This window comes from Daldinia loculata (assembly GCF_022478755.1).
Source record: "Daldinia loculata strain CBS 113971 unplaced genomic scaffold F4817scaffold_67, whole genome shotgun sequence".
In the NCBI taxonomy this organism is placed as follows: Eukaryota; Fungi; Ascomycota; class Sordariomycetes; order Xylariales; family Hypoxylaceae; genus Daldinia; species Daldinia loculata.
Window position 1 is genome coordinate 143,704 of NW_026054921.1, and position 14,980 is coordinate 158,683.

Below are 14,980 nucleotides of genomic sequence, written 5' to 3' on the forward strand. Positions count from 1 at the left end.
TGGTTCGGAAGTCCATTTGGAGTTTTGCACATTGGGGTCCAAAGGCTTCAAAGGATGACCGGTGCCCGATCGTGATGCCTTCTCGTGTAGAACAACGAGGTTGAACGATGGTGGTTCGACTACGCGAGGGATGGGACGCATTCGTAAGTCTTCTCACAAGTTTTTCATCTCAACATCCACCCCCCTCTGCCTCTCTGCCTCTCTGCCCCTATGCAGTGTTCATACTTGGCTCGTGAAATCGACCTCTCTCTTGCAGCAAGGCTTCGGTGAACCAGCTGCCAGCTATGGTCAGGGGCAATATCATGTGCATAGCACATGCATGCATACAAGGATGGAAAGATGCTTTCCCGTCTAGACCCTGCTCAAGTTTGCCAAGCGCTCGAGGCGAGAGATTGGCTAGGTTATATCTTAACCGAAATCCTTTGGGGCAATATATGTTCGGCTTTGAGATTACATTATCACAACATAGGGCTGGAAGACAAGACCTGGGCTTAAAACGCCGACAAGCTCTTCCCCGGCTCGCTAACGGCCGCAAGATTTAGTAGTCATGTTTTCCGGTTTTCCGATGACCCCATCTATTTATTACTTGAAACATCAAGGACAAGAAAAAGTTGAGAGTTTGATTAAGGGAACATAGGACACTCAGCATGAATTACAGATTACAGGGTGCAGCAAATGGGTGCTAGAGATGCCTGTGTAGGTACATAACATACCTAAGTACTTAATGTACTCAAGTAGGTAGGTACATATGTACCACTTTCCCGCATTACGATCACGTATTTTCGATGCAGGGAACAAGTCCAATCGATGCTGCCGTAGGAGTAATAAGGATGGACCCATCGAAAAGGTAATCTGGCAATGGAGCAATCGATTGCACCAACAGCCGCGCGTTTACTTAGCGTAGCTAGGTACCTTTGAGGCGCAGTAGTTCATTGGTCTAAATGTTTAACCTTTCCCCACATTCAGACCCCTGTTTTATTCGGTATTGACTTCAACTTTTTTTTTTCTTCTCTTTTCAAGCGCTTAGCTGTATGTCGATTAATGCGTCTTCCTGGAAGAGATAAAATAGATAAATAAATAAACAGCGGTTATATACGGACTACGTGCGTATTAATACTAAGATGCCGACATCCGTAGCGGACGTAGCCGCTGCATCCGCGTCTGAGTCGGACGATCAAATATTGGACTCGTCGTCGTCGTCGTCGTCGTCGTCGCGGCACCAAACCATATCCGATGGAAGCGAGTCGGGATCGGAAGCAGAATCCGACTCGCTTGACAGTGCGGTTTCTCGTAAGAGACGTAAGCTATCCGCAGAGTTAATGCCCGCTACCGCCGAACCAGGTACATCATCCATAAATGTACCCTCCAGGATCAAGCGGAAGAGTGCCGGCACTGGGCAGACCAAACCGTCAGAAGGCTTATTAGCAACGGCTGTCCCTGTGAATACTCCCATTGCCGCCCCTGTGGACCGTCATACGACTTTCGAGTCTCTGAGCTTGAAGCCATGGCTCGTTCGGTCTCTTGCCAATATGGCAATCAAACGACCAACAGGTATCCAGAAAGCCTGCATCCCTGAAATCCTCAAGGGTAGAGACTGTATTGGAACGAGCAGGACAGGTTCAGGAAAGACGGTTGCCTTCGCCGCACCAATCTTGCAGAAGTGGTCCGAGGACCCAAGTTCTATTTACGCGGTAGTATTAACAGCTACCCGAGAGTTAGCCTTGCAAATCTATGAGCAGTTCAAGGCGATTTCTTCGCCCCAATCTCTGAAGATAATATTAATCACTGGAGGATCTGATATGCGTCCACAAGCCATTGCTCTCGCCCAGAGACCTCATGTGGTAATCGCCACCCCGGGTCGATTAGCAGACCACATCAACTCTTCCGGCGAGGATACCATAGCTGGCTTGCGGAGGGTCAAATTCGTGGTGCTTGATGAGGCGGATAGATTGCTAGCAGCAGGTGGGCCCGGGAGCATGTTACCTGACATCGAAGAATGCCTAGGAGTCCTTCCACCCTCGAGCGAGAGACAGACGCTTCTGTTTACCGCTACAATTACTCCAGAGGTACGTGCGTTGAAAGATATGCCGCCAAAACCTGGGAAGGAGTCGGCTTTCGTATGTGAGGTCGATACGCAGAAGCTTGCCGTCCCGACTACTCTACATCAGATGTACATCCAGGTCAATGTTACTCACAAGGAGTATTATCTGCATGCTTTCCTCCTAACTGAAGCCAACATCGAAAAGTCACTTATTATTTTCTGCAACCGAACCTCGACGGCGGAGTACCTCCACCATCTACTACGGCTACTGGATCACCGCGTTACATCTCTTCATTCTAGACTACAACAACGTCAACGCGTGGATAACTTGGGGCGGTTCCGGGCATCAGCAGCACGCATCCTCGTCGCTACGGATGTCGCCTCGAGAGGTCTGGACATTCCAGAAGTTAGCCTCGTAGTGAACTACGACGTCCCTCAGAACCCCGATGACTACATTCACCGTGTGGGACGTACAGCTCGAGCAGGGAGGAAGGGTGATGCAGTTACTTTTATCGGGCAGAGGGACGTGGAGCGCATTCACGCCATAGAGACCCGCATTGGTAAGGAGCTAGAGCAATGGGAGGAAGAAGGGGTCAACCTGGAGAGCAGGTTTATCCGTGATCATATGAAGGAAGTGGGAGAGAAGAAACGAGAGGCTTTGTTGAATATCGAAGAGCATCGGGAAGTTGGTGGAAAGAGAAAGCGAAAGAAGTTGCGACTCGAGTAGTCGTCGAATTCAGATTATCCAAGGGAGGGAGTTAACCGTCTATAGACAGCCATGAAGGACATAATTACGAAGTCATTTAATCTTGCTTCCATTTGCGTATCAACGTTATGTTGCTATGCTCGCACAGAATATCTTACATCTTAAGACTAAGTGCAACTATGGTAACTTGACTTTACGTTGCTGACACTCACTAGAACCAACCAAGCTTCCCCCTTTACTATGCAGTCACATCTAGGGACAGTCACCACTCACTATCGGTAGAAATGTTCTCCAACAAATCACTTACAACTCTAATAGACTAAGGGGGATGAACTTACTTCAGTGACAGCAAGTCCACCATAACATAGCACAGACGCCTACCAAGCGTTCGAATAATTAGTATACAGGCCATCACCATTGTCCACGCCCCTTTTGCGGGTGCTTCAGGGGTTAATACGGCAATTTAGGGGATGATGAGATATCTAAGGCACCCGCGTTCAACCCGAAAAGCGCACAAGGAGTGTCATTAAATTATACGAATTTCATACTTGCCATTTGATATCACTGATCAGGGGTATGCCTCATACTCGGGACCGAACTGCCTAAAATGTCATCATAAACGGCTCCTCAAGACGGGACGAGGCGCCCCGCCTCTCGGTAAGTAAACAATAGGCTACTAGGTCCGCGGACGGACACTCCGTTGACGCGGGAACCGGTTCGGGACGGGGCTTTGGAATGACCTGGGGTCAAAGCACAACCCGGCATTACGGAAAGGGGTCTGGGTTTAAGATTATCACGTCCAATGCTGCACGGATAATGGACGGTTTACGATTTGCCCCTATTGCGTTACGGTGTTCTGGTTTTCTTGGCAAGCACGGGCGTTGAAGGGATTTACATACATACGAGGCTAGGTATTTCGATACGTTGAATTGCTGCGCTGGTTCTACTACCATGTAGGTACATATACACTATACATTAAAAGGTATCTAAACTGTTTGCTCGTGCCATCCATGTCAGGTACCAGACACTGTCTCAAAGCTCAAGCCCATAACCACAACCATAGCGAGTAGATATCTGTACGTACCGTAGGCGAGGAACCACTGGAGTCGGCGACCACGGAATGGCGTCCAGTAGTTCCCTGCGGCTGGAACCCGAGAACTTGGGTCTGAGAGGAGAGCTGCCGCTACTAGTGGTCGGGCTGCATCTGTCCATGCAGTGATTCCGCGGGAACCTGCCGCGCTACCATGGCTACGGAATATGGGCTTGTCGGTGAAACCCCTGGACTGTCCGTGCGCGAAGATAGGTACATATTCGTGCGAAAGAGGCGGATATTGCTTTTCTCCCTTACTTATTTACTCCCTACATTACTATGTACATACACTACATACGTACGGTGGCTGGTCTGGTGGATGCGGTAGGTATATGATCCGGTATATACACTAGGCTAATTGGTTGTACATACCGCATCGTTATCAGTGCTGAGACCTTTTCTTCTTCTGGGTCTCAACCAGAGATGAGGCTTGAAGTCTAGACTGCAGAGCTTGGACGTGGAAATTCGCACTATGGCGTTAAACTTCATTTGCTCCCGCCTCGTACCAGAGCGAGTCCCTGGACCGCACCGGCTAGGCTAGACTTGCTACATTGATCCTTCTGACGAGCCCCTTCTTCGAATTCTCGCGGAAGGAAATTGCGGAACTAGCGCACATAGGTAGTCTGAGCGTTAGGGCTTAGGAATGTCGTGGCTGGAAAGACTATCTACGACGAACTGACGGTTAGATGACATGTTTTATGGGATTCGATTATGTGTGAGACTTGCCCCTAAGTGTTTCCGAAGAAGCGTTTGAGGCTTATGAGGGTGAGCATTCTTCATGCATGGAAGACTCTTTCTAGAAGGAATTGCTGACGATAGTATGTATGTATGGATCCCCTCGAACCCAAGGACTTGGGTCTAGGTAGAGGTATGTGATATGGTTAATCGGCCCTGGGCTGATCTCGCAGACTCTTGCCCATCTTTCGGTCGCCCGCAGCCTTATTTCTTACTGCGTTCAGGAATAACTAATACCAGCAGTGCGGACGAAGGTTCTCATTGGGTGGTGCGGACAAGGGAATGCATTGCTTGGCTTACGCCCCCGAGTGATTTGTCAATGGGGAAGCCCTACCTGTCCGGCTACCCTTTTTCGGGGTTCTGGCGGACAGCTTCGTTGGCCGAGCACCGTGGAGGATTGCTTAACCGTATTCTTATTAGTTATGCTACGGACCTGGATGTTGATGCGATGCATAGGTAGATAAGGACAAGCTTGAAGTCTGCTACGAGATTATCAGATAGTCCTAGTGATCGTTACTTGCTTTATTACAGATAGGGATGGATTCATAGCGTGTTTTCAGGGACCAGAGAGCATCATAGCTCCCAACCCCTGTCTATATGTAGTAAGCTTAACCAGTGCCAGTCAATTATTGGGACTGTCTTGCCTGTCCCTTGGGTACGGCAATACCGTGCTACGAGCAGTAATCTCCTATGTACATTACTCAGACAGCTCGATTATACACTGTACATAGAGGTAGGTACCATGATGTACAAAGTAGCTCATAGGTCTCCGGGAAGATGGAGCCGTGATCGGCGTCGTCACCTATGTACGAGGATACATATCTGCACATGAAATATGATAGAATTCCCAAAAGGGCAGACATGTCTCAGATGGATACATATAAGGCATGCTATTCAATGTCCGCTACTCTGACATAAGAAAGACGATGAACCGGTGGGACGTGCCGTATGAGGAACTAGGAGACGATACCATACCAAGGGAAACTAGCTACTACGACATGCTTGATATCGATGAAAGCTCGACATAACGAGGTTAAGAGATGCGAACCGAATGCAAACTGCATATGCTTGTTCTGTGGACTCTATCCACTCGTAGGGCCGGAGCCGGCGTCCCAGGACTGTGGATGAGGTGTAGATGAGGTCCGGTAGTGAACGCCACGGCATATCTCGGAGTGCGAATATATTTCTCAGTACTTCTCTGGATACATAGAGTACCTACATGAGTATCATTTCCCAAAGTACCTACACAAAAGAAAGCAGCCGATTATCCGATGATGAACCGTATAATCTATACCAGTGCGTCACAAGTACCGACGATTCATAAAGTCCTTCTAGAAGCATCAAAGAACAATTTGAAATTATTGATTATCTCTTCTCATTGATTACAGTCTGCATACGGCAGGCCAATAGTCTCATTTGTCGATCTGTTACTACGAGTAGGATAGTTAGTGTCCGCAATTTACATACAGCTGCCGGATATGTAATCATTGTGATTATATATCAAAGCAGCGCTTACATGTCTTCGTTAACATAGCTGCTATTGTCCTAGTTGGCGAGGTACTAATAAAGAAGAAACATTACCTGCCTAGTCGAGTATGCTACATACATCTCACGCGTGCGTTGCAGGGTCCTGAGTGGTGTGTGGCCCCCTGTCTCACTCGTCTAGCCACGTGCGAAGAGACAAGGGGGCCTAGCCTGAACCCCCATGCCCCTCGTCCCATTCTCTCTCTCTCGCTACATACGTACAGACTTAGGGCTAGAGCTGCGAGATATGAGTTCTTCCCTACCTAGTAGAAATTAATAGATTATCTGATAGTGTGGCACAGCGTACCTATACTCTTCAAAGATTCCCGCTATCTGCTTCCCATGTCCTAGATCCCGAGGCGCTTAGGCTCGGATCGCGATCTCCACGCTGTTGCGAGCTTACCTATTACCGCGAGACGCGTACTAGATAGATCGGCGTTGGGAAGAGCGAGACATGCGTGCAAGCGTGGATAGTAAGAACGGTAATTTCTAACCCGTTGTCAAGCGAAAGAGTTAGAAAACCACGAGGGCTTGTGTGTCTCGCCTGCAAGGCGTCGATCGTGGAGTAGGCTCTCGGCTGTATGGAAAGCCGGCGAGGCTGCGGTTACGGTTGCGTCAGAAGGAGCTCATGTATGCCACCTATTCCACCATCGACGTTGGAGACATGTCAGCTCCCTCTGTACTGAATAGGAGTGTAGCAATCTTGTGTACAAGCCTTTATCCCCCTCCAGCTTCCATCTTTGTGGCGGTAGACTCCATAGTAGATAGATAGCTGTGTTAGTTCATCTCATCTCATCTCATTTCATAGCATCCCCACAACCCAAATTGGAATTGTTAGTGAGGGTGTGGCAGCTGATGTCAGAGGGGAAATTGGACTGCCGAGTTGTGCGATTGGGGTTGCAACGCAGGGACCGTGGATGCCACGTTTTTCTTGTGCCAAAGGGAGGGTTGCACATACAAATCCTTCGCGCCCTCCTTCGCCAATGGGCGCCGTACATTGCTTTGGTACCTGCAATGTTGGTTGGTATACGCAGAGGCGAAGGATTCGAGGTCTCCTCTCCGTTCTAGTGTTGCTACCTACCGTAGTAGTTATGCTGGAGACTGTCCGCGCCTGTGCGAGAAAGGGGAATCAGATATCTACAATGGTACCCTTCGGGAACGAATAGAGGTTAGATGCGAGTAGCCCCTTTTGGAAGGATTTCATATTAGGTAGTCTATTAGTCTACTTGCATAGCTTGCTCGCATAGACGTAAAAGGCTGTAGCCCTCACGCGGAGTAAATTGGGTAACATTAACGAGTTAGCTGTTGTATCAGATCCGCCCATCGGTTAACCAATGCTGCGAGTTGACTGGCTGGTTCGTCTCCAGCTCGAAGCAGCACTTTCACGTAAGCGGAGTCTCCTGCAGATCCCACCACGTGTATGTATGCGACAGAAGCCTTCTCGAAGGGCTTCTGGAAGGCTGAAGTACGAGCGAATGTTGTTCTCTGCAACCCTACCTAAACACGTAGCATTTTTCCATAGATTAATTTAGACAATGCATATCAATCCACCAACGCCCAACCAATAAGTCCATCAGGAGAATTTCTTTCGCAAGGCTCCTTGACTTTCTTGTTGGATGGTACGCTACACGATGAGGATGTCTCCGAATGGTTCGCTAAATTACTTTGTTATGGGGATATTACATAGAGAGAGTGGGCTGATTCCGACCCGGTCCCGTTTCTCCATAATGACTCGGATCTTGATCTAGCGGCATCGAGTCACGCCATCTCGGAAGGATTGTTTGTCCTTGGCAGGAACAGGAAGTGTAATGTGCCGCATAATGCTGATCACTGAGCATACTAACTGTTTAGTCCGTCAAAGTGCAAATCTTATGTAGGCTACTATCTATCTGTGAGTTGAGGGGGCCGAAAACCACAACGATAGGTAAGCCGTTCATGTGTTTAGAGAAAGACTGACATAGCTTTCCGTCATACTTCTAGTCGTCTTAGCAACGCCTTGTAGTACGAGATCGTTGGGACTAGGCAATTCGGGGTTTAATATCCAGACCAGAAATTTGTATTGGCCGAGATGAACGACTCGTATGAGAAATAAGGACTTTGAAATTGCAAAGCCACAGAATGCCAATGTTAAGAGATCTTGGCTAAGATATCATCGTTACGTTACCAATGATGCCAACCAACCAACTAATTGCTCCCGCTTTATGAATCCCGACTTGTCCCTATGAGGTTGGGCAAAGCGAAAGGCGGCATTGGCAAAACCCCCCAAGGAGAATTACTACCTAGTATTGATTTAGCTGAACATAGATCCTGGGGAAAAGTAATCTCTTACAAACTTCCCGCAGTGTGGTAACCGAGTCATTTAACGAAGTGACCTCCTTGGAGACCCTACGTATACAAGTACCTGACTTACCTCACTTACATAATAATGTAATTTCAGCCCTACAACAGTACCCCTGCACTTTGGCAAATACATACGCCGTATGAGGTATGAGGTACATAGAGTAACTTTGTTTTACGGGGCTAGGCTAGGATGTAGGTGCCTATGTAAGCTGACAGGGGCTACCTGCTAAGGCTTTTTCGAGTGGCATTAGATTCCATCATTCATAACTTATTCTGGATGTACTGTACTTTTTTTCCACGACGCTCTCCACATGGTCCGTTTCGAATTCGCAAATCAGTCAATCAGTCAACAGGACGAGGCCAAGCAGCAAAGAATTGTCAGCGTCACATCGACGGAATTGGAAATCTTCTAGAATTGATTTATGATGTCGCATCAAAGTACAATGCAGCTGTATTAGTATTATGCAAGCACGTCTCGAACAAAGGACCTTGATACCTATTTAGATCGAGTATACGGATTACGATTCGTCAACAAAGGGGGACTCGAGAAGGGTCGCCCTTGGGATGCAACGTCGAAAACGAATGAATAATATATATCACTTTACCGTGTTTGTCATCCTGACGCGAAAGCCCTACCCGTTTCTTGCTTCCGTTGCTAGTCGACGGGCGTAACAAAGGTTACGACGCAAGTGCGCAAACGGGTATGTTTGAATCCCTCGTGACATTGTACTCATGGTGCGCCTAGGGTTTAGCTGCGTTGCATGCGTCTTCGCAAACTGCGCCATGTGGACAACGGGCGATCCCATATGAATCAACTGGGGAGAGACCGCGTGTATCGTCTCGGTCGCGAGACCTTACCGAGAGCGATAAAAAACCATTTTACCTGCTACGATCACTGCATGTGTTGTATAGGCGCCTTGCGTAACTTGGCGACCGACGGACGCCCAACAGCCTTAAAAGAGCTTAGATACCTGTGATAGTTGACCGTAGGTAGTTGATTTGGTTGAGTTGAACCTAGTTGATCCTTTTGCGGATGCCACGGGATGGTGACCTTATGACGGACCCGAAATATATGAAAAGGCTTCGGGTTTGGCAGTTAAAAGAAAGGCTCCCAAAAGTCCGATATATTCCTTGCCGAGTCCTGTGACGAAACATCCTTGTGACGATTGATTAGATTGCTATAGCATACCTACCTTGTAGTGCACCTGGTAGTGCTTGTATTAAATTACCGCGCTTTGTTATTTCGCGGATTTGTCATTTTATGCAAGGAAGTTTTGCTAATTTGATGTCGTCATTGATATTGGGTCGATATTTGTATTTCAACCCATCAACCTAGGATTGTTGTCATGCATGTGCTTCAGTGATCGATCGTTTCTATCTTGCGCTTGTGCGCGGAGATTTGCGGATTTTGGGGGTTTACCAAAAAGGCGCATCAGCGTTGACGAGGTAAGAGTCAGAGGTTGTGGTGATTGTCGATAAATAAATTTTATTGTGCCGCTGCGCTGCGAATGCGACAGAAATCATGACGAAAATCCTCATTTACTACCTTGGCTACATTATCTACATAATGTGAAGGTGGATGAATCATCCTAGTTAGCGTTCATGGATGTTGTTAGTACATAGTAACCTGACAAAAAAGCTCCGGAGGTTTGGTCCGAATCTTGTATCCGACTCGGCGTTATGAGTTATGCCTTTCGAAGACTATTCCTTGTACGGATCCGTAGTTCAAAACCGTTGTTGGTAATTATTAATCGCTACCTGCAAACTTCTTTTCCCCAGACCCGACTATTCGACCCTTACCGGTAGATCGCCGGATTATGTGTGGAATGTATTGTTCAGCAATCCCGACACAGATCCGATTCGTAAGCAACCTTTCGAACATGGTCTATAATACTCATTGGTAACACGTAGAATTTTATAATGATCAATTGAGAGTTAGCGTATTAGATCAATCTGACTCTTATGTATGTTACAACATGTTGCAACGATAGTGTTGAGTTGTGCAATACAATGGTATTATGCTGTTCCATTTTGATGTCATATTTATGAACGGGTTGTTCAATAACCGTTAATCCTGGATTCTTGTAAGCGGACGGATTGGAAAGCGAAAGCGAGCACTTTGATCAATATACGGTACATACTACCTAAGCTGCCCAAGGTATTGTAGTAGATGTAGATGTAGATAGTATGAGAGTTCGTAATACGTGCGGTGTCACGGCAGAGCCACAATCCGGTCAGCAGTCAATTCCCGACTTTCCAGGTGGACAGGTAACTTCAATATAAGACCTTAGCATACGCAGATACGGTCGCATTTCATCCCTGTCCGCCCGTTCGCAAGTGACTACTTGATTGCTTCAATGTCTCCGATGACCGATGACCTAACGGCTGCAAGTGGCATATAGACAGACGGAGGTAGCAGTTAGGAGGTAAAGGAGAAAAAACCCTTAGTGCCTTGTTATGTGGGATACGGAAACGGGCTTATGACTTAAGCAAGCTTTAGGAGCGGTCGGCGATGTTAGGTAACTGCGAATCGATATCTTGTGCAAGCAGCCTAGGCTCTTGGCCCGGCTCGCACGCATACATAAGTATAGGCATATCGGTGGGAGCGGTACGGGTACTTTGTTGCGGTGAAGGAACAACTTACGTGCATCGCGCAGTTCTCGCATTTGCGTAAGAGCGACAGGGGTAGATTGGCGCTGCCTGGTCTTCGTACATGTATTGTTGTACATACATGGATGTAGGTAAGGTTCCAAGGTTTAAATGTCAAGTACCGTACCTTGGTACGTATCTACATGGAATCGTACCTAAGGCCAAGTCAATTATGAATGTACCTTTGTAATGTAAAGTAACCGGGGCCTTGTACTGCCACGCGCGCTCATTACGAATGATCCGAATCCCCGCCAATCCGTTTAAGCCCGAGGGATCAAAAGTCCATCCGTAACCCCATCGTGGCATACGGTAGGTAGGCATTTATTACAACTCGATACGTTTGTACACCTATCGTTTGGAAAAAACGAACACCCATACTATCTAGTCAGCGGACATTACAAAAGAAGCTCTTGTTCCCCCCATCCCTTCTTCGTCCCGGACAACCTAGCTTGAATTCTTATCTATACATAAGACTCGACATCCTTGAATCCTAAAGGCAAACAATCAAGGCAAAGCAAAGCAAAGCAAGGCAAATCCAGAACTAGCAATATACCAAGAACGTATCAAGGACGCATTCTAATAGCTCGAGATCTCGAGATCGTGGCACGGTCCAGATTCAATATTACCTGTCTGCAGCACAGTGGTTGAACTTGGCTTGGCTAGATATTACGCAGATATTACAACAGGCACGGCGCCCTTCCAACGCAACACTTTCAACTCCACACCGCAAGCCTCGAAATTCCATAACAGCGGTCGGTAGGGTACACGTACCTTGGTACCATTGTATCTTTGTATCTGGTAAGGTACCACACCCCGGTCACTCCATCCACCCAACGCGGACAACTATTAAGCCCCACACCCCTGTCGAAAAAGTTCAAACCATCGCAACTGAACATAAAAGACAAGGACTCGCTGTTTGGTCATTGCTTTTACCCTTGGCCGGAAATCGGTGCCTGACTCACACAACACAACAAAAAAATAATAATTGCTACCTATTGCACCATATCCGCGGCAGAGACGCATATCAGCATATCAACATAACATAATACAAAATGGTTTCAGCAACCTCACCGTCTCCTTTCCACTCCCCTACTCACTCTTCATACCCACAAACTACATCGTCACCATTGCCGAGGAAGAAGATAATGTCCGTCACACAGACATACTTCCTCGCCCACAAGGCACGGGCTAAGCTATCTAACGAGGCTGCCCGCCCCGACCACAACCTCCGACTACTTGTCGGCCACGCCAACCTACTAGACTCCTTGATGCTCGACCTTGCCGAAGCCGAGCGGGAACAGGAGAGCTGGTTCAACCAATCCGTCCGGGGAGCCACACCAAAGGCTGAAGAGAGGCACGTACAATGGGCCGATAACGTGGCCGTGGAGGACGACTGGGAGGCAGACTCGTCCGATTCGGACAGCGACAGTGACGAGGAGGATGAGGACGTAGAGATGGCAGACGCATTACCGCTACGACGGATAGCTTCTCACACGGTACTACCACCGACATCTCCCCAATTACATCTAATGGATGAGGATGAGGATGAGGACGAGGACGAGGACGACTTCGAGGACGATGACGAAGACTACGACGCTTTATCCCTTACTCGATCACCATCCCACTCTATAACATCACCACCCGAGCTCGAGCACGACTCGGACTCATCAGAAGACGAGGCAATGCCCCCGTCGCCGCCATCGGCATCAATACCTACATTCTCAGAGAAGCAGAGGGAGAGCACAGTCACAACCAAGTACCTGGACTCGAGACAAGAGGACGAAGAGGACAACAAGAACGACTTTTACAGCGAAGGATACTACCTGCCGCCGCGAAATACAGCACGAATAGTATCTACGATATCGGTGTATTAGGAACGTTGTATCACCTCTTCTCCTTCGTCTTAATAATTGCATCAGCATAGGGTCTGGTTCACATAGTGTGCTTTATTCATCTGCATCTGGGCGGCGTTTTAAAATACCAATAGCGGCGTGGCATTTTACAAGCGCAAGCGACTTCATTTGATTTCCTTTTCTGTCTCACTATGGTATTATGAGGAGGATAGTATCGGGTATTACCGCGGCAGCCTAGAAACCAGGCTTGGCTTTTTAGCGGGAGGGAGATGTCACCGCTCACAAGTTATTTTTTCTATTGGAGGACTATCGAAAGAGTATTACCGAAAGTGGTAAACATTTTGGCTACAAGCGGGGCTTGCTTCGCTCCCTGGTTTTCAACCCACGCAAATCATTTTTTTTTTTGCGCAGATGTCGGGTTTGAATCTCAAAGGTTGAGTGGAACACGAAAGGCCCTCGCAGCATCTAAATCTCATTTACATAGCGAAGGCTAAAACAGCTTGCACATGCAGCTGATAGCCCATCAATCAAAATAAAAGATTAATTAGTCAACTCTATGATTCTTTGACGTGCCAGTGATTGATTGCCTCGTGAACAAGCCTCATCACATTATCACATTATCACATTTTCCTATATGCATAGTATAATGACAGTTGTACAATGATTATCTGATTGATCTAATCCAAAAGCCGAGTGCAGATCATTTTTTAAGTCATGTGCTATGGAATTCGCGGGTACAAAATGTACATAAGTTGCGCGCCGGGGCGTCCGCGATATCGGTAATACAAAACTTGCATCGTTATCACGTTCGAGATGCCGAGGTGGGAGCGGATATTACTAACTTCGTCGACAGGGCTTTAATATCTCCTAGTAATCGAACCCTAAGGAATTCTCTTCTCTTCTTCCTTACTATTATTATTATGTAGGTATTCCTTCTGCCGCTAGCTAAAACTACCAAAAACGAACTCGGTGCGAAGATAAACCCCGCCTTAGTGCCGGACCCCGAGCCTCGCCAGGTCTGGAGCCCAAAGCTAGTTAGCTTGCTTTAATCTCGAAAAGTCCGAGGTTGATGAAACCCTTGGCTTGTCGAGACGAGGGAATTTAGTAGAATACCTATGAAAGGCGTCACTTGGACATATTTAGCGAAAAATGTAGGGTTCGTAAAGTATGCCCCCCAGGACCCCAGGCTGGGAACAGAGACATGGGGGAAGGAAGGAAGTATGTAGAATAGAAAGGGGAAATTAGCTAAGCATTAAATCCATAAAGTCCGACTTGTGCCGGAATGAGGATATTATATTATTGATCATTGGAACAAAAAAAAAAGTATTGGTTCTGCCTAGGTTGGATTAGTTACGAGAGTACCTAACGCACGTAAAGGAGCTGGAGTGCAAGGAAGCTCTCGCTTACCCTAGTCGTCTCTTGCTACATAGGTATGTATGTAATTACTCACCACCAGGCAGTAGGCAAAACGAGACAAGGCTCTCCCTTCCCGGCTGGTGATTATCAGCGACTTGGCGTATTTCTCGCACTCTTTCGTGTGTGTTTGTGGGGGGGGGCCAAGGGGACGTGCACAAGGGCGTGATTATGTAATGTAGTAGGTGGTGACCTTGATGTCGGGTCGTCGGGTGATTATCTTAGATCCACCGGCCTAGATACCGTGGTCTAAGCTAGAACGGGTTTAGTTTTAGCCTTTAAAGTATAAAGTCGCAAAGTACCGTCGAAAACTTAACCTTTTCAGACCCAACCGCCTGGGTTTCGGCCGTTAATCGTCCAATCAACTTCTGCCGCGATCTTCAGGCGGACCTTCGTTTGGGGGCTGAGCTGTCTGTGACACTCCCCACAATCTCGTTTACCGTCGTGGCTGAAAGAAAAAAGAAAACCAATGTGGATTTTCATTTGTTATTTTCTTTTTTTTTCGTTTAATTATTCTATGACTAGGTTTAGCTATCAGCTAGTTAAGCATTTCCGGATCTAAATGTCATGGTTCATCTGCGGATCACTTGATACCGCATCGTACGAAGCGCGGAGCACGGAGTACTCGA

The 14,980-nt window shown here is 47.4% G+C and overlaps 2 protein-coding genes across 2 annotated transcripts; both read left to right on the plus strand.

The window, feature by feature from the left end:
• Positions 1-999: 999 nt before the first annotated feature.
• On the plus strand, positions 1,000-2,856 carry F4817DRAFT_255502 (ATP-dependent RNA helicase dbp8). The gene has a single exon (XM_049299209.1). It carries the CDS (start codon positions 1,122-1,124, stop codon positions 2,766-2,768), a length of 1,647 nt encoding a protein of 548 aa, XP_049155165.1. The 5' UTR covers positions 1,000-1,121; the 3' UTR covers positions 2,769-2,856.
• Positions 2,857-12,137: 9,281 nt separating this feature from the next.
• F4817DRAFT_361542 (uncharacterized protein) lies at positions 12,138-12,959 on the plus strand (the record flags this gene model as incomplete). The annotated part of the gene is made up of 1 exon (XM_049306427.1): positions 12,138-12,959. The coding sequence occupies one exon, from the start codon at positions 12,138-12,140 to the stop codon at positions 12,957-12,959; it is 822 nt and encodes a 273-aa protein (XP_049155166.1).
• Between the last annotated feature and the right edge of the window lie 2,021 nt (positions 12,960-14,980).

Coding starts and splice junctions, on each gene's coding strand:
- F4817DRAFT_255502 (XM_049299209.1), top strand. CDS start 1,122: ATGCCGACATCCGTAGCGGACGTAGCCGCTGCATCCGCGTCTGAGTCG.